The 26524-nt window shown below is 62.9% G+C and overlaps 1 protein-coding gene across 4 annotated transcripts in view; it reads right to left on the bottom strand.

Annotated features, from left to right (window-relative positions):
* ARID3A (AT-rich interaction domain 3A) overlaps positions 1–26524 on the bottom strand; it is a 33647-nt gene that overhangs the window by 4226 nt on the left and 2897 nt on the right. For all 4 annotated transcript variants that reach the window (XM_082455543.1, XM_082455544.1, XM_082455542.1 and 1 more), the window contains exons 2-6: positions 25069–25723; positions 23752–24070; positions 4831–4903; positions 1315–1498; positions 710–957 (exon numbers count right to left, since the gene is read on the bottom strand). In XM_082455543.1, the coding sequence (XP_082311669.1) occupies positions 710–957; positions 1315–1498; positions 4831–4903; positions 23752–24070; positions 25069–25457 (1213 nt within the window). In that variant the 5' untranslated portion in view covers positions 25458–25723. The remainder of the gene's footprint in view (positions 1–709; positions 958–1314; positions 1499–4830; positions 4904–23751; positions 24071–25068; positions 25724–26524) is intronic.

Genomic DNA, 26524 nt, shown 5'->3' with positions numbered 1-26524 from the left:
GTGGGTCAGTGTGTTCAGGAGGATTCTAAAGCTCAAAGGGAAAAGAACACAGTGATCAGCTAGTAATGTCCGCCACGTGCAAGGGACTAGAGAGGACGACAGCGATGAAAAGCGTCAGCCTTGGACTTCCCAGGTGGCACAGTGGTTAAGAATCTGCCTTCCAATGCAGGGGGCCCAGGTTTGATCCCTGGTCAGCGAACTAAAATCCCACATGCTGTGTGGCCAAAAAATAAATAAAAAATCAAAAAATCAAAAATAAATAAATAAATAAATTAATTAATTAATTAAATAAAAACAACAGCCACAGGCAAGTGGACTGGGCCAATGCTACAGTAAAACAGTGATTAATTAGTAATGTCTGCCACAGGTATAGGATGGGAAAACTGGGCTTGATTTGCCATGTCTGCCTTGGCATAGAACTGGAGGAAAACATTATTGATTGGTGATGTCTGCCGAGGGCACAAGTTCAGGGGAAATGAATTGATTAGTGATGTCTGCCTACTACGGACCTGGGGCTGGAAAAATGGCAATTGATTAGTAATGTCTGCCACAGGCACAGCATAAGCAGGTTGGCCGCCCTCTTACACACCAACTTTGGGGTCTACCATCCCGGTTACCCAGGGAAGGGAAAAGGCGGCCCCCTCCCTGGGACACACTGCCAGGCTGAAGCTGAGTCAAGATCAGGCCCCAGGCCCCATGCAGCCCTCACCTTTCTTGATCTTGGGGGCTGGGGTGATGGAGCTGCCGTTGGTGCTGGCGGCCAGGCCCAGGGAGGACACAGGGAGCTTGGGCGAGGAGAGCATGCTGTGGGCCCCGCCCGGTGAGTAGGCGAAGAGGGAGCCCCCAAAGCTCTGGCGCCGGCCCTCCCTCCGGTTGCTGTCGATGGCCGCCTGGAGCTCATTGGGGTTGCTGAGGCCACGCTTCTCACACTCGTAGGGGTACAGGTACTTCATGTACCTGCGGGCAGGGGCAAGGGGACAGGATGGCACCTGGGATGTCTCTGGGGTCTGCATAAAGCCAAGCCCCGCTGCAGCACCAGCTCCCCATCCCCATCCCGCAGCTCTGCCCGGAAGCACCCGGCAGCCCTCCAAGCCGTGGTCCTTGCCTGTGCTGTTCCCTCTGTCTCAACGCCTGTCCTGTGACATGTCCCCATCCCCGTCCCCACATCGACTACCTGCTATTCCTTCAACACTCAATTTGCATAGCCTCAGAGCCAGGACATTCCACCCTCCACCCTGTGCTCTGGCCGCCCACCCCCCCCACTCCTCCCCGCCTAGGGTCCTTTCTGCCCAGACGCCGCGGGTGGGCACTCACTGGGTGCGCAGCGTGAAGGCGGCGCTGGTGATGGACGTGGGCAGGTTGAGGCCCTTGGTGATCTCCCGCCACAACTTCTTGTTGATGACCTCCACCAGGCCGCCCTTCTCCGTTACCAGCACGTACAGCATGAACAGGTCGAGCACCTGCTTGGCCATGATGGGGATGCGGTTCACGGGCGTCCCTGCAGGGAGGGGGGGTGCTGTCACCTGGGGTGGTGCCCGACGTGTCGGTGAGAGCGGGTCCCCTCGGCATAGCTGAGCTGGGGTGGCTCACTCTCTTGGGGGCCGTCCCGGACGCTGTGAGGGGTGGAGCAGCCTCCCTGCCCCACCCACTGGATGCCAGGAGAGAAGCCCCCAGTGTGACAACCACAGCTGTCCCAGGCGTCACCCAGTGTCCCCTGGGGGCACGGTCGCCCGGGTGAGACCCCCGCTTGCGAGAGCCCTGAGGAGGCAGCTCTGCCTCAGTCTCTCCATCAGTGATCTGGGCTCATGCTGCTCTCACCTGGGTGGGTGAGGGGGGAGCTGCAGGGTCAACCTGGGGGCCCAGCATGAGAAACACAGCCGTTGTTATTCCTCCTACAGACACGACAGCTGCCAAAACAACTCTGCTGTGTTGGGGGCTTTGCAGTGGGGGAGGGAGGGCTTGATTAATCCACTCTGCAGCTTAGACAGTGGGGAGGTGGGCCAGACCTGGGAGGGAGGGAGGGAGGGAGGCTGGGGGTGGCCCAACCTCAGAAGGGGGCTCCTCCCTAAAGACAGCCCTGCTCCCATCTTACACCCACACTGATGCTCCAAGCCCCTGCACACGCCATCTCCCTGTCACCCAGAAGCCCCAGCCGTGGGAGCCCTTAGGTCTCAGCTCAGCCTGCCTGGCACCATCCTGGCTGAGGGTGGAGAAGCCCCCACTTAAACCTCTCTCCCTGGCAGTGAAAGTACGGGTTTACTGTCTGTGGCCCCCACCTGCTGTCCTGCTCACATGGGGTCCCCCGGCGCCCAGCCTGGCATACAGCAGGTGCTCAATAAACAGTGAAGGTTGATGGCCCCCATCCCAGCCCTGGGGGCATGCTTGCCGCCCCTGCAGAGATGGCAAAGGGAAGCTCCAGGATGGGCTCCTGCTCCCTGCCCCCGCCCCGGACAATGCCCTGTACCCAGGACCCTGCTTCCTGGTCCCCCCTCTACAAGCTGGACATCCTGGAACCACCTCCTGCCAACCTTGGCCACTGCCGGGCCCTTCCCGGGTTGCAAAATCCCCAACGAATGAAGACCTCCTGGAGTGGGTGGAGGAAGATGGGCCTCAGACCCCCACGCTACCCGCTTCATTTTCCAGCCCAGGAAGGAGAGAGAAAAGCAACGCCAGGTGTCAGCAGCACACCCAGACCCAGAGATGCGCCCACAGCGCCCACCCAGCCCACCCAGGACGCTGGTTTAGGCTCTGCATTGGGAAAAAGAAGGAACCACACCAAAGCTCCTCCTGGGACCCTGCGCCCTGGCTCGGCAGCCAGGCGGCGGATGTTTATAGAAGGAGCGGGGCTGGGAGAGCACAGAGAGGCATTGATGGAGGCAGGCGGGGCTGGGGGTGGGGGCGATAAGGAAGGGCGGAGAGGTCATCAAGGAAACTGCAGGAGGGTGGGGTGCAGGCAGGACCCCTCCTCCATGTCCAGCCCCCAGAGAATTCTGAGAGATATCCAGTTGGAGGTTTTTACTTTGTGATGTGGGGGAAAGACTACTTTATTATGGAATGCAGGACATGGCATCCAGATTCTCAGCCCCAAAGCCCCCGACTCCAATTATAGAGGGGAGGGTTCAAGAGGAAGGTAAGGAAGAGAGGGCCTTGGAGCTGGGTTTTGAGGGTTGCATAGGAGTTTGTTGCTTCCTGTCCTCCAGGAGCACCTGGCTTGGTGAGGGAGACAGGGCTGGACACAGACCCTTGAAGCCCTGTGTGGCCAGGAGCTGGGGTCCCCAGAGGACCCCAGCCTCACCACTCTGGAGCAGCTCACCATACTTCCTCTGTGCCTCCAGGACACCAGGAGCCCAGTCTGGGGCAAAATGGGTGGGCTCCGGGCCTGGGAGCTTGGAGCCCCATGGTGGGGGGAGGGGTAGTGGGAGGCTCAGGTAGGTGTGGACAGGATGATGAAGGGTGGGTCGATCTCTCTGACCACATGGGGGGGTGGGGGGGGGAGAGGGGGGGCAGCAGGTCTGGCTGGGTCTGGATTCCTCCAGCCCTGGCACAGGAGGGGTTAACGTGGAGGCCGCAGCCCCCTCCCCTTTCATCTCCTTCCCTTCCGGCCTGGGCCTGGTTGGGTCTGTGTTTACAGAAGCTGCTGGCAGGGAGGGGCTGCCAGGGGCCCTGGACAAAGAAACCGCCTGGCTGGCCCCTGCCACAGTCATAGCCCACGCGGCTCCCCTGCCCGCCCCACCCACCCCCGCCAGCCCCGCCCCGGCCCCGCCCCTTCCTGCCTCTGTGGCTCAGAGGCCCTCTCCCCTCTCCAGGCCTCAGTTTCCTTCCCTGAACAGTGGGGGTCGTGATAACCCTGCTGGGGGGGTCTGGGCTATCAAGGAAATGAGCCCCACCCGCAGTGGGTGCTCCTGGGACCCCTGGCTGACTGGCAGCTCTGAGCTGAGGGAGGGCCCTGGGGACACTCTGGGTGCCCTCCTCCCCCATCCTCCCTGGGCCTGGCTCACCCTGAATGCCCCCGACGTCCCCCAGCGTCTGGGCCGTCCGTTTCCCCACCTGGACACCCACCCAGACCAGTCCCTGCTCCCCAGGCCTGGCCTCCGTCCCTGGTCGTCTCGCTGTTCTCAAGGCCGCGTCTGGCATCCGCCTCACCCCAGACCCCAGGGCGTAGGGGAATACAGGTGGCTTGGGCCTGGTACACTGTTGGCGCATAATAACTGTGGACCTGGCACTCAGCGCATCTGGGGCACTGCCACATGGGGGGGAATGTTGGTGGCCCACCTTACAGATGGGGGAACTGAGGCCCCAGGTGGGAGCAGGGAGGGGCCTGGACCCAAACCTCCCACCAGTGGCGGCAGGAAGGCCAGGCTCTAGCCTGTGGGGAGCTTCTGTCCTGCCACCCAGCGCCCGCCCGCCTGCCTGACTGGGAATCCAGCCCCGCTGCGGGGGATCCGGGGAGCCAGGACCCCATTGCGCCCGGGTCTCAGCAGCAAGGGAGGAAGCCTGGACTGTCAGTTCTGGGCTGGGGCCCTGAGACACCCCCCCCCCCGCCACCCAAGGACTTACCCCTCAGACTCTCACAGCTGTGTCTCCCCTATCAGACCCTCAGGGCTGGGCTGTGTCTCCTGTCAGATACCCATGGCACGATGGTGCCACTTCTCTCAGACCTCCCCCGCCACCATGGCAGGGCTGTGTCTCCCCCCTCAGGCATCACTTGGATGCCTCTGGCCACAGAGAACTCACTCACAGCCTCGCTGACACACCTGCCCCGGGCAGTGGCCAGCAGGGCCCCCCGCCCTGCGTGCTCACATCCGGGACTTCCCGGCGGGCAGGCCTCACCTCGCTTCTGCATGAAGCTGAACAAGTCATCCAGGAACTCCTTCCTCTTGGGGTCCCCGTCCAGTTCGTAGAGCTGCGACGGCAGGGAGGGGATGGATTAGTTGGTGCCAGAGCTTGGGTGCGGGTGCCACGTCCACATGGCACGGAGGGACAACCGAGGGGTCCCGGCCCCAGACCCACGGCCCCCCACAGTCCAAACATCTCCTGAGGCCTGCCCCCGCCACTGTCAGACAAGGACCCTGAGATACCTGTCCTGGGGCGGCCGTAACAGCTGACCGCACACTTGGCCTTAAACCACACAGATTTATCCTCTCCCGGCTCTGGAGGCCAGCCGTCTGAGATCAAGGTGTGGCAGGGCTGTGCTCCCTCCAGAGACTGGGGCGGGGGGCGGCTGCGGGGGGATCCTTCCCGCCTCTTCCAGCTCGTGGGGCTCCAGGTGTCCTGGGCCTGTGGCTGCATCACCCCGGCCTCTGCCTCTGTCTTCACGTGGCTTCTCCCTGTGTCTCTGTGTCCAAATCCCCCTTTTCTTATGGGGCATCACTCACTGGCTTTAGGGCTACCTCATCTCCACCCGTAACTAATCACATATGCAAAGACCTGATTCCCAAATCATGTCCCGTTCACAGGTTCCTGGAGCTCAGACTTGAACATGTAATTTTTGGGGGCACAATTTATCCCACCTAGACCATCGCCACCACGAGGATGGTGGACGTCCGGCACGGTCCACCGAGTCACACGCATGTGCTCCTGAGAGGCGGCCCATTTTGTAGCTGAGGCACAGAGGCAGGCCTGAGCCTGGAGTCAGGATTCTCGGGGACTCTCAGCACAGGCTCTGTCCTGCGCACCTGCTGCCTGGGTTCACCAGTCACCAGGGCGGGGAGAGGGCCTCGGTCTGGGCTATCAGCGGGGCAGGGGGTCCCCAGACTCAACCCTCAGCTCCCAGGTGCTGGCAGGCAGGGGAAGCCATCAGAGATAATTAGAGAGCAAAGTTGGGAGGGGGATTTGCCGGGGGTGGGCAGGCTTCAAATTAAGTTTTGGGGAATGCAGTCCCCATGGCCACCTGGACACGGAGCAAGTGGGACTGTGTGGGGCCTTGAAACCACCAATTAGCCCCGGCTGGGATAATCCGTCATCAGGGCCCAGGGACACACTGATGCCCAGCTCCTGCGGTATGGGACATCCCCGGGCCTGGGGAGGCAGGGTCCTCGGGTTGGCTACCCCTCAGCCACCTCGCCCCTCTCTGGGCCTCAGTTTCCTCATCTGTGTAATGGAGAGAAAGTGGGGCCCGCAGGGTACAGGCTGGGGGGGCCAGGAGCCCAGACCTGGGTGGTCGAGGCCGGGCCTTTGTCTCCACCCTGCCAGAGCCAGGCTGGCCAGCTGCATTCCTGCACTGATTTATGGTGACCAGGGAGGCCCCGTTTTTCCCCCTGCCTGAAGGGTGTGGGGCCTGCAGGTGGCCCTTCCCATGGGCATGCACCCGCCTGGGCCGCCTCCACCGCCCCTGCCCCATCCCCATTCCCCCTGCCCGCACGGCCCCCAGCACTGTGTGCGCCCCTCGCCCCCCTCTCCCCTCAGCCCCTTCATCAGATCCCCATGGTTCACAACCTGGTCCAGTCTCCTGTCTGTCTGCCCGGCTGGAACGTCGGGGATTTTGTCTGTTCTGTTTTCAGTGTCTAAAATGGGGCTGAGCACACAGCAGCTGCTTAATAGATGCTCGTTAAGTGAACCCTGATTTTCTCGGCCGCAACGTGGGCCAGGCTGGGCAGAGAAGACCAGAGAGACTTGTGGGGAATTGCCCTCAAATTCCCATCCACCCGGGACCTCAGGATGGGACCTGATCTGGAGATAGGGTCTCTGCAAATGACATTAGTTATGATGAGGTCCCAGAGTAGGGTGACTGGTGTCCTTATGAGAGCAGGGGAGACACAGAGACACACGGGGAGATAGAGGCAGAGACTGGGGTGACGCCTGGAGCCCCCAGAAGCTGGAAGAGGCAAGAAGGGCTGTCCCCTGGAGCCTGAGCAAGGCCCAGCCATGCCCTGACCCCAGGCGTCAGTCCTCCAGAACTGAGAGTAAATCCCTGTTGTTCTAAGCTGCCCAGTTTGTGGTCATTTGTTATGGCCGCTCCAGGAAGCTCACAGGGGACCACCGAACCTCAAGCCCTTCCTGACGAGGGGGCGACATCTCCTTCCTTGAGATCCCGACCCTGGTGGAGGGGGGTCCACCCGGCATGAACCCCTTCCTGGGCCCAGCTCCCGCAAGAGAGCCCAGTGCCCCTCCTTCCTCAGTTTCCCCATCTTTCAGAGACAGTGGGTGATAAACACAATAGCTTCACCCTGAGCTCCTGGAACCATCAGGACCTCCATATTCCAGGTGGGGAAACTGAGGCTCAGGGCAGAGAACAGCTGCCGGGCAGAGGCGGGCCGGCTTGGTAGGGGGCCCGTTAACTCCCAGGCCAAACGGTGGGCGGGCTGCCATGGCACGGCCAGACCCCCAAGGGGCCAGGGCATTGTGCGAGGCCATAAAGGGGGTGGACAGGCTGCCGACAGAGAAGGAAGCTTTAATGGCTGTTGCTGTGGGCAGCCGACAACAAAGACGGGCAGTAAAGGCCGCCCCAGCTTTATGGGGCTCTGGGCCCAAGTTCCACACCCCTGCAGGGTGTGTCCTGCCCTGGCCAGCCGGCTAGGGCTGCCCACCAGGCCTCAGGGATGGGGGAGCTGGGGGCGGTGTCCAGGCCCCCTGTGGTGGTGTCCAGGCCCCCCTCGTGAGCCCCTGGGCCCGGCTACCTGTCCTCACAAGGCTCTCAAGCCACACAGCTGGGCCACAACACATCCTGAGCCACGCCCAGGCCTTGGGCCCACCTGGGCCCTCTGGCTGAAACCCTGTCCCTTTCTGGACGGACCAGGAGGCACTGTCATACCCCGAGCTGCAAACCCAGGCTGGAGGTTGGGCAAAACCTCAGGAAACACCCCCGCCTTGGGCTGAGGCCCCAGATAAACTGCCCCACTCTCCCCTCCCCAGAGCCTGATTTCCCTGGGGCCACTGCGCGCTCTGATCACGGGGCCACCTCCACCTCCCGCCAGTTCTGAGGACACCCCGCCTCTCTGCGGCCACACGTCCCAGAAGACCTGCCAGGGCCGCTCCCAGCTGACCTCTCACCAGCCTTCCCGCTGCTTCTCAAACCCGCCAGGGGCCGCGGTCCCCGCTCCAGGCCTTTGACCTGGCAGCTCCTCTCTTGGAATGCCGTCCTGGCTCTGCCCTAGCTCTGTCCCCGCGGGCTTCCCCGTCGTCGCCCAGGTCTCTGTTCCCACGTCGCCCTGGAGAGAAGCCCCGGGTGCCTGTGCTCTCACTTGGAGCACATGCACCGATCACGGGCGACTCTCCTGTGTACCCCACTCCCCCGCACCACCAAGCCGCATGGGTTTACACACTGGTCTGATCTCCTGTCCACATGCCCTGGTAGAGTGTTCGGGATTTTGTCTGCTTGGTTCCCAGTATCTAGAATTGGGCACCCAGCAGCTGCTTCATAAATGCTCGTTAAGCGGACCTTGATTTCTCAGTGCAACGTGGGGGTGGGACCCCCTATCCTTTCCCAAGCCCGAGATGTGTCTGTGCACAACCCACGCTTCGGGCCACCTGCGTCCTGGCATCGGGCAGACAAGGGTCTTGGGGGCACTTGGAGTCTGCCCTGCTGGGTTCACATCCTGTCCTCCCCAAGCTGCATCTGTGAAGGCGGTACAGAACCCCGAGGATGTGGGTGTGGACATGCGGGCCTGGGCTGCGGGCTCCCACAGAGGCTCCCACGCACACACCTCCCTTCCCGTTTTCCACCTGCCGGGCGGGGTCACCGGGACAGGCCCCGCGCCCCTCTGCCGGTCTCTGCTGTGGCTGGGCCCCTACCCAGTGACGGAGGGCGTGCATTCGCTAGTTACCGAGGCTGGACTGCCCGCGTGTCCATCTTCCCCCTCCCCAGCACCACCCACTTCACAGACGGTAAACTGAGGCACAGACCAAGCAGAGCCAAGCCCCCACCCCTGCTGAGCAGCCAGAGGGGCCTTCCCGGGCAGCCTGGGCGAGACTCTCCCCTGCCTTACAGTCTCCCATGGCTTCCCATTGCCCCCATCAAGGACCTCACTTCCCCTGCGGTCACTGCTGGCCTGTCACCTCCTTGCCCTCACCTCCCTCTGCTCACCCCCGTGGGCCTTGTCACAGGCCCTCACCTCAGGGCCTTTGCACCTGCTGCTCCCTCCTCTGGAATGCAGTTTCCCGGATCTCCACAATGCTCCCTCCTTCCCCTCCCAGCCCCTCCTCACCCTCTGACCCCGGCCTCTGCCTCAGTTTCCTTTGCAGCAAAGGCGCGACCCAGCCTCATGCCACACATGGATTTCTCAGTGGACACTCGACCACGTTGGGAAGATGATGAGCATGAAAGGCCACCTGCCTCGCTCTGGGTCCAGCCCAGGTGGGAGGGGGAAGCTGGAGGGGAAAGGAGGGGGTCCCGCGGAGGGACCCCGCCACCCACCCTTCCGCAGAGGGTGGAGGGGCCAGTCTGCAAGGAGGAAGCAGATAAAGCAGGGCAGGCTCGGGGTCAGGTAGTGGGCGGGGGAGGGGCCAGGGAGGAAAAAGTGAGATAACCTCCCCTCCTCCAAGTGCGCAAGGGGCAAACAGGAAATTCTTGTTTGTGGCGAAAGGTGAGCATTTTCACTACCACCAGCTTCGAGGAGCTCCCAGCCAGGTCAGTGGGTTGTGCTGCTGACCAGGCCTCGATGACCCCCGGGGGTGGGGCCCCCTCCCACGAAGCCGCCCTGCGGGGACAGCAGACCCCTCGGGAGCCAGGGCACCACGCATGCCCTGGGCCCACCTGCCAGCCTGAAAGAGGAGGACAGGCCCGTGGCCTCCATCAAACCACAAGGGGGGGACCTGGTGCAGGGGGAGGGGCGCCCCCAGGGCCGCCCACACGCGGGAGACCCCTCCCCGGCACCGTGTCCCCAGCTCCAGCCTGCACGGGGCCCAGGGCGGCGACCAGCCCAAGGCCGAGGGGCCCCAGCTGTAAAGAAAGCACCCGCTCCAGGGCCCCCAGGAGGAACTTTGCCCCCTTAACGGTGTCTGCTCAGCCCCCCTTCCGACACCCAGGCGGCTCCAAAGTCCGCGGGGCCCTACCTCGGATGCACGAGGCCACTGGGCGGCAGGGGGACTCCAGGAGTGAGGCCGTGTCCTTGGACGGCAGATACAGGGACAAAATCAGGAGAAACCGGGAGCGTTCGGGGGACCGGCAACCCCCAGCCCCAGAGAAGAACAACCTTGTCCCTGGCAGCCACCGATGTGGCAGGGAGAGGCCCACAGCTGGGAACAGGTGGAAAAGGCCCCCTCGTGGTTTTTTTTTTTTTTTGGCCCCACCGTGTGGCCTGTGGGATCCTAGTCCCCCGACCAGGGATTGAACCTGGGGCCCCTGCAGTGGAAGCCCCAAATCCTAACGACTGGACTGCCAGGGAAGTCCCGAAAAAGGCCCGTTTTTGCACTTGTGTCCAATACGGCTCACGGGCAACCAGAGAAGGATGGCTTCCCCCACGGCCAGAACGGCGGGAACAGACACCGTCCATGTGTGGGGACCATGGGGACCCCGCTGGAACCCTGGCCCTTGGAGGGGGTCTGGGAACGGACAAGGATGAACGGTGGAGTGAAGCGTCAGGCAGGGCTGGCGCCGCCCGGGAGCCTCAGGGCCTTAATCTCACCTACCTGGTCCTGGATCGTTAAAAAAAATATTTATGGAGGTGAAAGTCACGTAACACAGAATTCACCATTTTAAGGTGAACAATTCAGTGGCCTTTGGTGCATTGAACATTGTTCTGCAACCACAACCCCTATCTAGTTCCAGAACATTCCATCACCCCAAAGGAAGCCCCGTCCCCATCAGCAGTCACCCCCCTTCCCCTCCCCAGCCCCTGACAACCACGAATCCACTCTCTGTCTCTGTGGATCTGCCTGTTCTGGACGTTTCCCATCAGTGGAATCACACACTGTGTGTCCTTCTGTGTCTGGCTTCTCTCACTGAGCATCGTGTTCTCAGGGTCCGTCCACGTTGTAGGAGTGTCAGGGCTTCTTCACCCCTTTTCATAGCTGAGTGATGTTCCCGTGTGTGGATGGACCACATTTGTTTATCCATTCACCACTGATGGGCATTTGGGTTATTTCCATTTTTTGGCTATTATTACGAATCTCACTATTTCTGTATTCTTTGGGCTTTGGACAAGAACTGATTCATTGTAACTCCTGTAAGCAAAGTGAAACTGCACTGAAAGAGCAGAGAAGCCCGCACAGCTGGTTTTTATCCCTCAACGTCCCCCCACAGAACGCCCAAAAGCAATAGGATGACACTTCCTCCTTGCAGCCCCCCAGGGTGGAGAGTCCAGGGAGCTTTTAATCTTTACATCGAGATCAGCCTGTGTCTCCCCTGCTTTGAAGAGGCCCTTGGCTCCCTGTTGCTGTCAGAAGAAGCCAGACCTCACGCCTGCCAGGCTGGGGTGTGGTCCTGGCCCCGCAGATGCCTGCACCTGGTCCCTCCCCGGCGCTGGCCCCTCGCTGCTCCCAACCTGGTCCTGCCTGGGGCCTCTGCATTGCTGGTCCCCCCACCTGGGTCCCCCTCCTCCACCCTTGCCGTCTTTGGCTCCTGCTGACCCCCAAGCCAAGGCAGTGCCCCCAGTGACATTCCCTGCCCCTCCCCCAGCATCTGTCACGGGTCACGTGGTTCTGTACTTATCTTGGGGATGGTTTCCTTCCCTTCTTTCTTCCCACCCAGATGAGAGCCCCCAGGGCAGAATAGGTAACAGTGGGTAGGCACAGTATACAGCAGGTGCTAAAGAAGGAAGGGAGGAGAAGGCACACCGGGCTCTGGCCCCTGGTTCACGCTCCATCCCAGCTCAGCCCTGGTGTCCCCCTCCTGGCAGCCCCACCCCAGCTGATAAAGCCCCTCCTCACATTATCGGGCCCTGGGAGGCCCTGCGCCCCGATGACTCAGCGCTGGCAGCCGTTGCCCAGGTGGGCAGGGGCCGGGTCCCTGGGGGCCAACCAGCCTCCCCCATTCACAGAAACGCCCACGCGCAGGGCTGCGGGGCGGGGCAGGGCACGGGTGGGGCAGGGGCGGCACCCACCCCCCCCCACGGCCCCTCCCCTCGTGCCCGCTGAGGCGGGCAGGGGCTTCCGTGCGCACCTGGTGACCGGGTCTCGGTCCGGCACTGGTGCCGCCCCGCTGTAGCCCCACTTAACCATCCTCTTCCGCAGCCCGGCCCAGAGGGTGCGCTCCTGCCCCTTCTCGCCCCCTCCCCAGAGACCCCGGGGCAGGGACAGACAAACGGATGGATGGATGGATGGATGAAGTCTGGCGGGAGGAGGCCGGGTGGGGCGGAAGCACCCGGAGTCTGGAACCCTCCTTGTCAGCCCTCGGGGCTGTGGCCAGGTCAATCAATTTTGCATCCATGACTGAGCACCTTCTGTATGCTTTTTTTTTTTTTTTTTCCTGGGCTGCACTACACCGTTTGCGGTGCACGGCTTGCAGGATCTTAGTTCAGGGGTTGAACCCAGGCCCACAGCAATGAAAGCACGGAGTCCTAACCACCGGACCGCCAGGGAATTCCCATCCTTCTGTATGTTAAGGCCTGTGCTGGATGCTGGGGATGCAATGTGCCCAAGAGAGACCCAGACAACCCTTGGGAGCCCCAGGCCTGCGAGGGGCACAGCAGGAGTCACACACAGGCAGGGGGAGGTGGTGAGGGAGCGGGGGCGCCTTTGAAGCCAGCCATCCCTGCAGCAGGATGGGGGAAGGGCAGGCTTGCTTGCTGCTGCACACAGTAGGGGCTTAATCAGTGTTCACCGGGCGACCTCAGGCTCTTCCCACAAGTTGCCCTCCTGGCGCACCTGACCCCTGGGGCCACCCACCCCAGCCAGGCGCAGGGCCACATGGCCCTTTCATTTCCCGTCAGCGCTCCAGGGCTGCAGGGGCCCCCACTGGGCCTGCAGGAAATTGGGGAAGTGATTCTGGGCCAGGCAGAAACATCTGCCAGCTTGGCCACCCCCGCCCCCCCAACAACCAGCATGTGCCCCCTCTCCGAAAAGACACGGCACACCCACCCACGAAACAGATATTAATAAAAGTTCCAGAAACAAGTCATAGAGCCTGACCACGAAGCTGACGATTAAAGGCGCTTCTTTCTGGATTTCCAGATGGTGAGGTTCCGGGGAAGTGCCCTTGTCTCTGGGTCAACCTTTCATGTAATTGGGGTCTCCTGGAGCCTCAGTCTTCCCACCTGTGAAGTGGGCAGGGTGCACCTGCATCATCCAGGTGGGGGACGAGGGAACCATGGGAGCAGATTGTGCAGAGAGAAGAGTCTGGCTCCAGGAAAATGGGCCGGGGGTTGGGGGGCAGGGAGGAGGAGCCACCTTGGTGGCAGGACAAGGCTAGTCACCCGCCAGCTCCACGTCACAGCCGGGGATGCCAGCAGGCCTGGCATTGAGGACGCACTCAGGATGGGGAACAATGTGGAGAAACTTCTAGGAAGGCAGCTGCCCCGCGGCATGCAAACGACATGCAAATCCGGGCGGGCAGCCTCCCATCCACCTGGGAGCCCCCACCCACAGGCCTGGCTCTGAACAGACTGCTATCTGCATGGGAGCCCATTTCACAGACAGGGAAACCGAGGTGCTGAGAGAAGGCCGCAGAGCTGGACTCGAACCCAGTACTGAGCCCCTCTGGACCACCTCAGAGCCTGGTGGGGGTGGGGGTGGGACCCTGCCCGAGACCGCCTGGCACTCAGGGGGCACTGGGCAAATGCTTTGGAGTCAGCCAAAAATCCAGAATCTTCTCCCTCTTCACTCCCTCCCTCCCTTCCGCCGGCAATTATGAACCCGACGTTCCATGCTGCTCTCAGGGCATTTCGTTTGGGGGTCCCAGGCCCCCAAAACCCAAGGACGATCATCTAGCTACCACTTAGCCGCTGGCTCAGGGTTCTGAGCCCTGCACCCAGGGCCTGGCGCCCGGGGATTAAAACTCCCACCATGGGGTTTCTTCTGAAAGGAAGCAGCCCTGTTTCCCTGCAGAAGAGCCGCCGGCAGCCGGGAAAGCACCAGAAGGGACTCTCCTAGCGGTCCGGCTGTTCATAAAGATCCACCTGCCCAGGGAGCGAGGGCCCCGTCACTCCCAGCCCAGGTTCGCTGAACGGAAGTGCAGTAGCATAAGAGAGATCGCTGCCCCTCCCTGGCTGTGCTGACCGGGTCCCCACTGTCCGCGGGCCTCCCCCAGACAGCGCAGGAAGGAAGGGGGGTGCTTCCCGCCTCCCACCCAGGAGTCAAGAGGAAGGGGCCCCGGACAGTTCAGGGCTGGGGGTTCCCGCCCGGCACACCTGCAGGAGCCTCTGCCAGACTCCAGGCCGACGGTAAAACAGAACCTGCCCGTGGTGGCCAGCGGGCTCAGGGTGCCAACAAACCTACCCGCCGACTGCAAGAGGGGGGCCCTGCTCCTGGAACATCCCACCTCCCAGGGAGCAGCTCCTGCAGTGAATGAGGAGGAGAGATGAGACCCACGCCGGGCGCCCGGGGGCCGAGCTGGTGCCCACCACGCCCGCTCTCCTCCACCAGGACCCTCGGTGACCGGTAACCAACAATGGTGACAACAGAACACCAGCTCAGACGCTGCCCCTGTTTTCTAGACGGGGAAATGGTGCCCAGAAGGAGGGTGTCAAGAGCAGCTGCCACCCGCACCCCAGCTCGGCTGGGCTCCCCCCAGATGGCAATGGCATCGAAGAAAAGAATAACACTCGGGAATTCCCTGGTGGTCCAGTGGTTAGGAACCTGCACTTTCACTGCAAAGGGTGCCGGTCCAATACCTGGTCAGGGAACTAAGATCCTGCAAGCCGCGCCCCAGAGGTGCCCTCAGGCCCCACTTCTCATCCAAGAACTGGGCACCCTGTTGGCAGATGCATGGACCAGCTGGAGGACACAGGGAGGGGCCGGGCGGGCCGTCGGCCGGGCAGGGTGCCAGCTGAAGCAGGGGCCGCCAGGCCGGGAGAGGGTGGCAGCCAGGCCCATGCACGCCGTCCACTGGGCACTCACAGGAAAAAGGCAGATGGGAGTAATCACAGGGTGATGGGGGCAGGTGGGCAGATGAGGGTGGAGATCGGAAAGAAGAAAGGAAAAGGACAGAGAGAGAGACAGAGAGAGATGTGAGAGAGAGAGAGAAACCAGAGACCTGGGGACAGACGGACCCGGCCAGGTTCCAGGCCCGGCTCCCCCATGCCAGGCAGGGTGGCCTGGGCGAGTCACACCGGTTCCAGCCTCCAGCAAGGCCCCAGGCCCAGCCAGAGCCCCGGGGAAGAACGTAACGGGGCTCGTCCTAAAAGGGGGGATACAGAACAGAAGGAGCGGGCGTCCCACCCCGCCCAGAGTTGGCAGCCCCTGGGGCTGGGGGTGCCCCCCTGGGTAGGGGCCTCACAAGCCTGGAAGATACACATTGGAAGCCATGGGGTGGGCTGGAGGACATAACCTAACAAGGCAGAGGCTGGGGTGGCCACGGGGACCCTCAGAGACCCCTCACGGGGCAGAAAGAGAATGTGACACAGCCCCAGGGCCCACGGCCACTCCAGCCTGGGCAGAGATGCCACACCTACCCCAGGGACACTAGGAGGAGTCACACCACCGCCTTGAGAGAACCCCTGGCCCCGCCCAGACAGACCGCATGGCCCCCCGCCTGGACCTCTACGTGGCATGGACCCGGGTCTGCCCCATGGCTGCACACGGACCCTCCCAGCCCTATCTGGACGCATGCTCCCACCCCGACACGTGGACCCTCAGCCCTGCCCAGTCCCAGCAGGTCCCACCACCCGGAGTGGTCTCCAGGCGCACATGGACACGCCCGTCCAGCCAGACCCAGACACACAAACACAGACACACCCTCGTCCGCTGGCTGGCTCTCAGATAATGGCCCCAGACGGCCCGCCCTCGGCTGCTGCACCCACCCGGCCCCCACTGCCACGTGGCCACAAGGGCGGCCACTTCTGTCTGCTTTGTTCACAGGTGCATACCTGGTGCCCAGAATGGGGCTGGTACACAGCAGGAGCTCCATACGTCCCTGTGGAAGGCCCAGACTCAGACACACACGCACACGGGTGCCCAGCCTGGCCTTTGTGCCCTAAAGCAGTCCCATGACCCCGTGGACCACACGGTCGGGGTCCCCTAAGGAGGCTCCATGAGAATCTGCCCGGCATTGCTGAGGCCCAAGGATCAGGGACCCAAAGCCCTCACTGGATTTTGTATTCATTTCCTGGGGCGGCAACAGGCCGGGGGGCTTGGCACAGGATTTGTCCTTCCACGGCTCTGGAGCCCAGACGTCCAGAATCCAGGTGAGGCAGGGCTGCGCTCCCTCCAGAGGCTCAGGGGAGGGTCCTCCCTTCCTCATCCAGCTTCTGGGGGCCTCTGGGCTTGTGGCTGCATCACCCCAGTCTCTGCCCCCAACGTCACACGGCCATTTTCTGTCTCTGTGTGTGCCTCCTCTTTTTCTAAGGGCACTGGTCACCCTCCTCCACTATGGCCTCATCTTAACCGCATCACACCTGCAAAGACCCTATTTCCAAACAAGGTCCCCGCTCCGAGATTTTGGGCAGACGTGCCCATTCATGCCCCCCGATAGGTTTCTTCCTGGAATTAGGGTTTCATCTGTTCCTTGCTCATTGTCTGGAAGGCGGGGGTGGCGGCAGGCGGCGCTGACTTTGTGCCCGCCACACCCCTCGGCCCCACGAGACCCCCGCCGGCCCTGACGAGGGGCAAGGAGGCTGCGTCCCGAGCTGGGGCCTTCAATAGGCAGATTGGTTACCGTTTAACCCCGTGACCCCCAATTGTCCTCTGGCCGAGCGCAACTGGGCGAGCAGAGGAGGGCGGTCCGGCCCCGCCCCCACGTGTGCCCACCCACAGCCCACAACCCCAGCTGCCCCCGGCCCCGCCCGGAGCAGTGGATGGCGTCTGCAAACAGGGTCGCTGGGCCTTCCAGAGGGCCTGGGATGCCCCTCCAAGTCACCGCAGGGGCTGCTGGCTCGAGATCAGAAGGCTCGGCGGGTGGAAGGGTCTTTGTGTCAGGTGGGGAAACTGAGGCACAGAGCAGGTGAGCCCGGCCCAGCATCCCCCGGCTGCACCTCTGGATCAGAGAGGGCGCACCCCTGTCCAAGATCACACAGCACGTGAGGGGAGGAAGGGATGGAACCTGGCGGTGGGACCCCCTGCAGCCCCCGAGGCCCTGGTCACACCTCGCGGCTCCCTGGGGCTGCGTCAGCAAGGCGGCTCGGGAAGCCACGCGGACGGGCGCGGGCGGCTGACCTGTGCCCGGGCCGCCGATTCAAGCCACTGACTGGGGCAACGTGACTTTCTGGCTAACGGTTAATGGGCCCCACCGCACGCTCAAGATTCCCGAGACACGGGGCCAGCGGGGGGCACGGAAGGCTCACACACGGGCACACGTGCACGCACACACGTGTGTGCTTGCAGACCCACAAGCATACAGCCACCTGCACACAAAACAGCCACGGGAAAGGGTCACCTGTCATCCACTGTACAGACGTGTGGAACAGGCACAGCGCTGGGATCGACACACACGGATACACAAGCTCAGCCACCCAGACCCCAGGACACACTCACAACACGTCCACACATGCCAGGGCCACGTCACATGGGGGTGCACGCAGATGTACACAAACAATCCAGACACGGGGACACACAAGCAGGTGCCTGAGGTGACAGATACACACACAAGACGCTGCAGATGGGTCCACATGGCCCCAGACCGTGCACACAGACACACGGGAGAGCCACGCCAGCAAACGCATGGTCACGGACACCACAGGGGGGGGGTCTCAAGATGCCCCCAGAGACCCTGCTCTGCAAACACAGACCCCGACACACACAGGGTCCCTCGAGACGGGAACCCCCAGCCCACAGGGACCCCACGTAGCCACCACGTCCCGACGTACACGCGCTCGCCCACGTCAGTGGGCTGGACCCCACGTGCGCCCCATGCCCGCCGGGCACCACGCCCTCTGGCACCATGCATGTCATTAGAAAGCGTGGTGAGGGGCCGGGTGCTTGGCAGTGACCACCGGGGTGGGGAGCAGCGGTGGGTGTGGGGGGCCAGGCCACAGCGGCAGTGACCCCTCAGCGGTGACCGGGCAGCCGGGCGGCGGCGCCGGGGCCAGATAAGGCTCTTCCGGCTGAGTCAGTGTGGTTCCCAGGGCTGGCACGGGCGGGGGCACAGTGCCAGGGCTGCAGGCGGCATCCTCCCCGCGCCCGCCACGGCCCATCTGGCTCCACGCCAGCAGCCGCAGTGGCTTTGATGAGGTGGGCGCTGTCCCGGGCGGGCAGGGCTGGGCTCCCGGGGGGCTTCTTGGCACAGGTCCCGCCCCCAGCACGGGGCCCAGCGACCCCGGCGCCCCAGGAAGACGCCCGGCGCCAGAGGTGGCCTGCAGGACCCACGGGCCTGGGCCCAGCCCACGCTGCCCCAAGCAAACTGGCTCAACGTCATTGGGCTCAGAAGCCAGTGCCTGACCTCCAGCCTGTGCCCAGAACACACTCCACCAAAAAATTCTCCTCCTCCTCCTCCCTGGTCCCGCAGGACTGGCTGTAGCGCTGGCCTCTTCCACTCCTCCCTGGACTGTAGAGCCCAGAGGGTTCTCCCAGAATCCCTCTCTCTCCCCCAGCACTAAAACATGCTAAGGCCCCCGTCTGAGCCCACCTTTGCTTTGCCCTAATGTCTGCCCACCCCTACCCCTCCCACTTTATGTTCCAGCCACGGCATTCCAAGATGCAGGCCCTAACCCTTCTCTCTCCATCTGGCCAACTCTTACATGTCCTGCAAAGCCCCAGCTCCAAAGCCCATTCCTCTGGGCAGCCTTCCCTCTAGCCCAGCCCTGACTCTTCAGGGCTGAAGTGCGTGTGTCCCTCTCTGGGCCCCCAGTCTCTGGGGGCTCCCAGGTAGGATGAAGAAACCATCTGCCACCTCTTCCCAGAGTCCCGGCAATTCCTGCTCCCTCACCCCACCCCATTCAGCTCCAAGCAACTCTCATGAGCCCAGAGATGTTCACTGCAGTGTTGTTTACAACAGGGAAACAGGAAAACAGACCAGCGTGTTGGTGTCGGCTCCACAAGGGAACCTGCAACAGCTGAAAAGAACTCGGCTACTTGAAACACTCTGATAAAACAGACAGATGCAGAGTGAAAATGATGAGAAAAAATGAGAAAAGCAGTGCGTCCAGCTCAGCGTTTGGCAGATCCTGGCAGCCGCCCCCCCCCCCCCCCCCCCCCCCCCGAGAGACCACACTTCGATACCTTATGCGTCACATTTCTGTGTAAATGGACAGAGAAAGGCCTGGGAAAACCGTAGCTGCTGCCAGCTAGGTCACAGAGGGGGCTGGCAGGTCTCAGGCCTCACTGGAATCCTTCCCTTTTTATCCCCCACCGGAATGGTGTCAAGTGTCACTTCTGGCATCAAAAAAGGACTTTGAAAATGTATATACGTGTACCTCCCATAATTTAAAAAAATCGAAGTGAGGTGAAAGGAGCAGAAAAGAAAAACCAAAATGTGACCCCGGCCTCTTGCTGAGGCCCAGGGCTTCACCCCAAGTTGCTTGAACCCATTTCCAGGGCCACACACGCTGGGGTGGAGGAGGACACCCACGGGAATTCAACAGGCCCCAGGAGGCCCAGGGAGGGGAGAGGGGACGGGCGGGGTCCACAGCAAGGCCTCAGCAGCCCCGAGAGGCCTTTCCTGCCTGGGGGCCTGTGTGTCCAGGCACCGGCTCCTGACGCCCTGCTGTTGGGCCCTGGACCAACCGCCTCCGTTTCAGACGAGGAGACCGAGGCTCAGAGGGCCACCCGGGCTCCCCCGAAACCTGCAGCCAGGGGGGGCTTGCCCCCTGCCCCTCACCATCTGTCCACTCGTCCAGTACACCCTGGGGCCAAATCCCAGCTCTGACACCTCCCCCGTGTGACCGTGGGCAAAGCTGCTCGACGGCTCCGTGCCTCAGCTTCCACAGCCGCACGACGGGGCAAATGCAGCGCCCCCCCGCCCCACCACGAAGTGAAGGTACACGAGACACACGTGAGACGCTCCGTCTGCTGCCTCTGCATAGTTGGGCGACAAATACCAGCTAGAACTGTCACCTCTATACCTCTGAGCTCATTTACAAGTTGTGGGGAGCAGACACGACCTTGGAGAGGAGGGAGAATAAAGATCCCGACCTTTAATGCAAATCAGAACCACAGTGAGACTGCACGCCACCCCACCAGGACGGCTGGAATCAAAGTCATAACCACAAGCGTCGACGAGGACGTGGAGAAACTGGAAGCTTCGTGTGGCTGGCGGGGACGCAAAATGGAGCAGCCGCCGTGAACAGCAGCTCCTCAGAAGGTTAAACACAGGGTGACCACGTGACGCAGCACCTCCACTCCTAGGTACATGCCCGTGAGAACTGAAAGCACGCGTTCACGCACCAACTTGTACACGCACGTTCATAGCAGCCAAAGGGAGAAACGACCCATTGTCCATCGGTGGACGAATGGGTAAATAAAGTGCAGGATATACGTGCGTATAATGGAATATCACTCAGCCACAAAAAGGAGAGAAGCCCTGACACTCGCTACCATGTGGACGGACCCCGAGAACACGATGCTCAGGGAGAGAAGCCAGACACGGAAGGACACACAGGGTGTGATTCCATTGATGGGAAACGTCCAGAACAGGCAGATCCACAGAGTCAGAGAGTGGATTCCTAGCTGTCAGGGGCTAGAAGAGGGGGTGGGGGTAAGAGCTAAAGGGTACATTTTAAAAGGTTTATTTTTGAGGTGATGAAAATGTTCTAAAATTGACTGCACAACCCCGTGAATGTACGAAAAACGACCAAATCGCGCTTTCAATAGGTGAATTATGTGCTAGGTGAATCTCAAGTCAATAAAGCTGTTAATAAAAACCCCAGCGTTTGAGTCATTGAGACTAAAGATTCAAATCCTTAAGTGGCTGAAGATCTGCAATTAAAGACTCTGCTTGCTTAAAATCCCACGATGGCACAGCCCTGCTGGTAACAGGAAACCACCAGGATTTCACCAGGATGCCATACCTGACGGCAGCAGGCTGAGATCCTATTCGCTCCCCGTGACACACTACGATCCCAGCCAGTGCTGGCCTCCATCAGCATGAGTCCCTGGGGCCCCACGGCAGCGAGGTTCCAGGCTTTCAAGGAAAGATTCCGTGGCCCTGAGCCCGCTGCTCCCGGCCCCTCCCCACCCTGGCTGCCCCCCAGACCCTGTAGCCGGCGGCAGAATTTCATGGCTGTCGAGGGTTTTCAGGCGGAAGTCAGGCCCAGGCCCTGCCAAGACCGGGGAGGAAGAGGCAGTGATGGTGCCAAGCAGGCGGCCGGCCGGCCCGGCTGCCACGTGCCAGGAAGGGGGTGGGGCAGGCGCCAGAGTCAACACAGCCCCCGACATCTGCTGGGCTGGCTGGGCCCGGGCCACTGTTGACACTGGCCGCACAGATGCCTGGCCAGCTGGGCGGGAGGGCAGTGCTGGCAGCTGGACCTGCCACAAACAGGCAGGCACAGGATCCTGGTGCTGCAGGGCAGCCCCCTGTCTGCCCACAACTTCCCTTAGCTCCCACCGTCTTGGAATCTAATTCCATCCCCCGCGGGGCCCAGCCGGGCGGCGGCGTCTAGCCTCCACACGCAAGCCAAGCTGCATCCTACCCCGGGGCCTTTGCACGGGCTGTTTCCTCTGCCTGCCACACCACCACCCCTCAGTGTGAGGGCCCAGCTCCTTCTCCGACCAGGCTTGGAGCAAGTGCCACATCCCGAGAGGCCTCCCCACATCCCCAGTTGGATGCCAGGTCATGTTTCCTCACCCCTTCCTACCCATTTGTTTACGGGCCTTCTCTGCGCCCAGCAGAGGAGCTGCGTATCCAGTAGGTGCTCCATAAGCGTGAGACTGACTGTGTGACCCGGGTTCCCTGGGCCCCTTGGGCCTCAGTTTCCCCACCCGTGCCCTGACCCTGGGAGTCCTCGAGACATCATCATTGTGTCCAAAGACCAGCGGGACAATGGCCCCTGGAGGCCCTTTGTTCCTGATGGGCCGAGGGGGCTTTGCGGCCAGGACACCTGATCCCTGGACTCCGCCTGGCCTGGCCACCCAAGCCCCGTCTCCCGCCAGTGTTGGGCCACGCAGCAGAAGCTGCTGGGCGGGGCCAGGGCTACCTGTCGACCCCCAACCCCACAGGGGCTGCGGCCCTGTCCCTTCCTCTGGCCTGGCCGTGACCCTGTGAGGCAGGGGGTGGGAGGTGTCTGGCTCTGGCCCCCAGCCTGGGGCTTCCTGAGGGTTGGATTCAGCGCAGATGGCAAATATTCGGTGAGTCCATAAATATAACTCGCCCATGAGGTTCCCGTTTGTGTTATTTTGACCCCAGCGGACGTCAAGAGCTCGGTTCTGGGAAACCCGTCCCCCACCCCCAATGCCTCGCCCCTGTTTTCTTATCTGCAGAACTAGACAGACAGCAACCCAGCCACAAGCGGCTCCTCAAGAAGAGGAGGGAAACTGAGGCAGGGAGCGGGGGCGGGGGGGGGCCCTGATCCCAGGCACAGGCTCAGGCTGGGGCCCACACGCAGAGGAAAAGTCTTCAGGCGGGAGGGGGCAGCCGGGGCCACGCGTGGGAAGCGGCCAGCCACGCCCTAAGGAGATGACGTCTGCTGGCTGTCATCCCACCCCTTGGCACTGCCACCCGCGTGCCAGGACCCAGCCGGAAGCCAGGCGGCCCCACCCAGCCCGAGATGCCTGGGCAGGGGATTAACCTTCCTGCCCATTCCTCAGGCTGCCCTCCTGCCTCGGGGCCGCTGCCCTGGCCGTGCCCACCCCGCGGGCACTGTCCCCTTCTGCCTTTATACCTGCCCCGTCACTCCCATCACAGCCCCTGGCTTGTTCCTCTCACACTGTGTGTCCAGTTTCCAGTTCTGTACTTTATCTGAGCTTTCTGAGGGTTGCCAGGGTCCCAGCGCCCTTTTCCCACATGGCGGCTGGACCTCATGCTCCTTCCAGGAGGGTCCCACTGCCCGTTCTGGAAGCCAGCATGGGGGGAGGGTGCCCCAAGGCCATACACGGCCACCTCCCGGCTCCCATGCGCCTGGCGCGTCCGTAGCCTCACATGAGGCTCGGGCGCTGGGCCTGGGAGGCTAGGTCCCCACCGTCCACTCTTGGAGGTCGGGGCAGGGCCCAGCTGGCCTCAGGCTGGAATGCAAGCCCAGCCGGCCGCCCCGGCCGCCATCTGGTTTCCATCTGCCCAGCCCAGCGAGGCCCAACTTCAAAGGATCCCCCGCCCGGCCACTTCCTCTGCCCTGGCCGCCCGCGGGGAAGGCACCAGGACGGCCCGCTTCCTCCCCACCCCTCCGGAGCCCCCAGGAGCTGCTTGGCCGTCCACACCAACGTGGCCACCCGCTGCTCAACCCCCTCTCCACAGCCACAGGCTCAACAGACCAGACTCGACGCCACGGACAAGGCCTCTGGCCCTGTGTCCCTGAGCCCCCGCCCCTGCCCGCCCGCCGGCCACACCCTTGAGCCCCGTGGAACCTCGTCCAGGCGCGCGGCCTTTCCCAGGGCCGGTCCCTCTGCTCAGAACCCCCTCCTTGCTCTCTCTCTCTGCTTGTCCTCTGGTGCAGATGGAGCCCCCTGAACTTGCCCCTCGTGTCCCCACATCCATGCATTTACCGGCCAGCCCGTCCCACCCACAGGACACAATCCCACACCGTGGCTTCCACGAGATGCCCAGCACCCGGCAAGCGAATGCCTGACCATCGGGGGGCGGGTCGGAAGGACCCCGGCAGCGACTGCCCACAGCCCCGGTCAGGACGCGAGGCCCACCTGCTTGAACTGCTCCTCGTACGTCCACTCCCCGTGGTCCGGCGGCTGCAGCTGGGGCACCGCGGGGGCAGCCCCTCCGGAGAGGGCCGGGCCAGCCCCCGGGCGCTCCTGGCCTCCCAGAGCCCGGGGCCCGCCGTCGCCGCGGAAGGCCTGGAGCGGCTGGGCCTTGCGCGGGAACAGGGCTGCGGGGCCCAGGCCGGCGGAGCCCGGGGGGCCGAGCCCCTCCTCGTCCTCGTAGTCTTCGTCCTCCTCGTCGTCCTCCTCGTCCCCCAGATCGTCCTCCAGCTCCTCCTCCTCCTCCTCCTCCCATTTCGGCTTCCTGGGGCAGACACAGGGCGTGGGTCAGGGGAGAAGGCAAGGCCCGCGCCTCCTCCGCCTCACTTTCCCTGTCTGGACGCGGGTGAGCAGCCCCATGTGCTCTGGCTGCCGAGAACGCCCGTGGGGAGACCAGCTTAGGTCGTGGGCCTTACTCCCCTCGTTCCCAATTAGCCCAGAGAAACTAGAGGTGCCCCTTTGGCAGAAAGCCCAGCCCCTGCCCGCCTGCTAACCCCGTCTCCCCTCCCGTCCCCTCCATCACACAGGCTTCCTTGCTGGGCCTTGAAAATGCCAACCCAGTTCCGGCCTCGGGGCCTTTGCTAAGGCTGTTCCCTCTGCCGGGCATGCTGTTCCCCGCTCCCCCTTGCCCTTCCTAGAGGCTGTCACCTCCGCAGGGAGACCTTCACCCACCACTGCCCGAAGTTGATCCCGGCCCCAGCCACTCCCCTCCCCGAGACCCCTGCTTTATTTTCTTGGCAACTCCGATCGCAGCCTGCAATCGCCCTGCTGCTTTGCTCGTTAAACGTCTTCCCAGAAGGATCCCACCGGAGTTCTGCCAGCGCCCAGCTCAGGGCCTGCATCAGACCCCGGGGAGACGCATCCGGGGGCCAATGGATGCACCCTGAGCAGGTTGCACCGGGGCTACGGACTCCACCTGTCCCCGCCACTAAATCTACTACAGCCTCGCCAGGCAATGGGGGCCATTGGCCACGTGTGAGTAGCTCCATTTAAATCAAGATGAAATAAAGCTACACAAGCAGATCCCGGCCGCACTGGCCACACTTCAAGTATTTGTCAGCCTTTTGAGACGGGTGGCCCCGATCCTGGGTGGTGCAGGTGGAGAAATGTCCACCGTCCCCCAGGAAGTTCTAAAGGATGGTACATCCTGGGTGGTCAACAGGACAGGGGTTTTGTCCTTCCTCTATGGCTGTGTCCCCAGGGCTGAGAGCCACCGGCACATGGCAAGTGCTCAGCATGGGGCGCCCACACACCCCAACTCACAGGTCATCGTCGGAGCCCTCGAAGTGGCCGTCACCTTCAGGGAGGCCAGTCGCCTCCCTGCCTCGGCCGGGTGCGGGGGGAGACCCTGGTGCCCCCTCTGGGGCCATGTCCTCGTCCTCCGAGCCGGGGGGCCCATCCTCGGAGCTGCCGGGGCTGGGCGCGTGGCCGAGGCCGGCGGCGGCGGCTCGCATGGCGGCCAGCGCGGCCATCTGCGCCCGCTGCATCCGGGCGCTCTCGGGCTCCCTGTCCTCGTCCGGGGCGGCCCTGGCACGGGCCGGGGGGCCAGCCGAGGGCTCGGGGGGTGGCGGCGGTGGCTGCCGGGCCTCCAGCTCCTGGCGTGCCCGCTGCTGCCGCTGCAGGAGCGTCTCCATCACGGCCTGCAGCTTCATGGCCCTGCGGGCCGGGCCGCCCCGGGCACCAGGGCGGGGCGGCGGCGGGGGCGGCCCCTGGGGGGAGGGGGCCCGGCCGCACTGCAGTGTGGGGGCCGCGGGGGAGCCGGGGCAGTGCAGGGTGGCGGGGGGCAGGGGCGGGGGCCGCCGGGCTCAGGCTCAGGGCTGGCGGGGCATGCCAGCGGCAGGCAGGCGACGCCTCCTTCTCACACCGGGCACTGGGGGGTGGCGGTTGGCGGGTGGCTCATTCACGTGTCTGCAGAAACCTGGGGGTGACAGGAGAGACCGTCAGACCACGCCTGGGCTCCTTCCCACTGAGGTCGGACCTCAGAGGCCTCTGGGAAAATCCTTTCCATCCACGTCCATCAGTGTGCAAACCTGGGGGCCTCCTTGGAGGTGGAGGAGCACGTTTGTCCCATCTGCCCCCACTCTGTCCACCCTCCAGAGGGCTGGGAAGCAGGGTCACCCCGCACTGGACTCCCGAGGGCCTTGAGTCGGCCCCCACCCGTCTGGGCCACAGAGAAACACTTAGTGGACGACAGCACCCAGGGGAAAGACCACGGATTATGGCTTCATACACAGAAACAGGGGAACAGGGTGTTTCTGGCTTCTGATTGGCTACAGCCAGCTACCGGGCACCAGAGTCCTGGGGTTCTGGGTTCCGGTTCTGAGTTCTAGGTGCTGCTCACGGCCATGCTGGTGCAGCCTGGCCCAGGGGGCTCCGGGCATCTCACAGGCATGACGGCCGACCCAGATTGAGCACCTGCTGTATACAGACTAAAGCTCCCCCATTCATGCTCTCACCCCATCTGTAAACCTCAGTCTCTCTAGGCCTCAGTTTCCCCATCTGCAAAATGGTGCCCGAATGGCACCCACCTCGCTGCACCCAAGCAGGGATGAAGCGAGTGTGTGATGGTAAAGGCGGGAGCACAGCAGGCACTCGCTGGACTTAGGGAAGGAGGCTGGATGGTCCCCATTTTACGGATGGGGAAAACTGAGGCTCGGAGCTGCCCTGCTGGAGGACACACAGCAGGTTCCAGGCAAGGCTGGGAGTTGAACCCAGGTCT

Source organism: Balaenoptera physalus (assembly GCF_965194825.1).
Source record: "Balaenoptera physalus genome assembly, chromosome: 3".
Taxonomy (NCBI): domain Eukaryota; kingdom Metazoa; phylum Chordata; class Mammalia; order Artiodactyla; family Balaenopteridae; genus Balaenoptera; species Balaenoptera physalus.
Note: the sequence above shows the minus strand (reverse complement) of the source record. Positions and strands in the feature narration are given on the sequence as shown.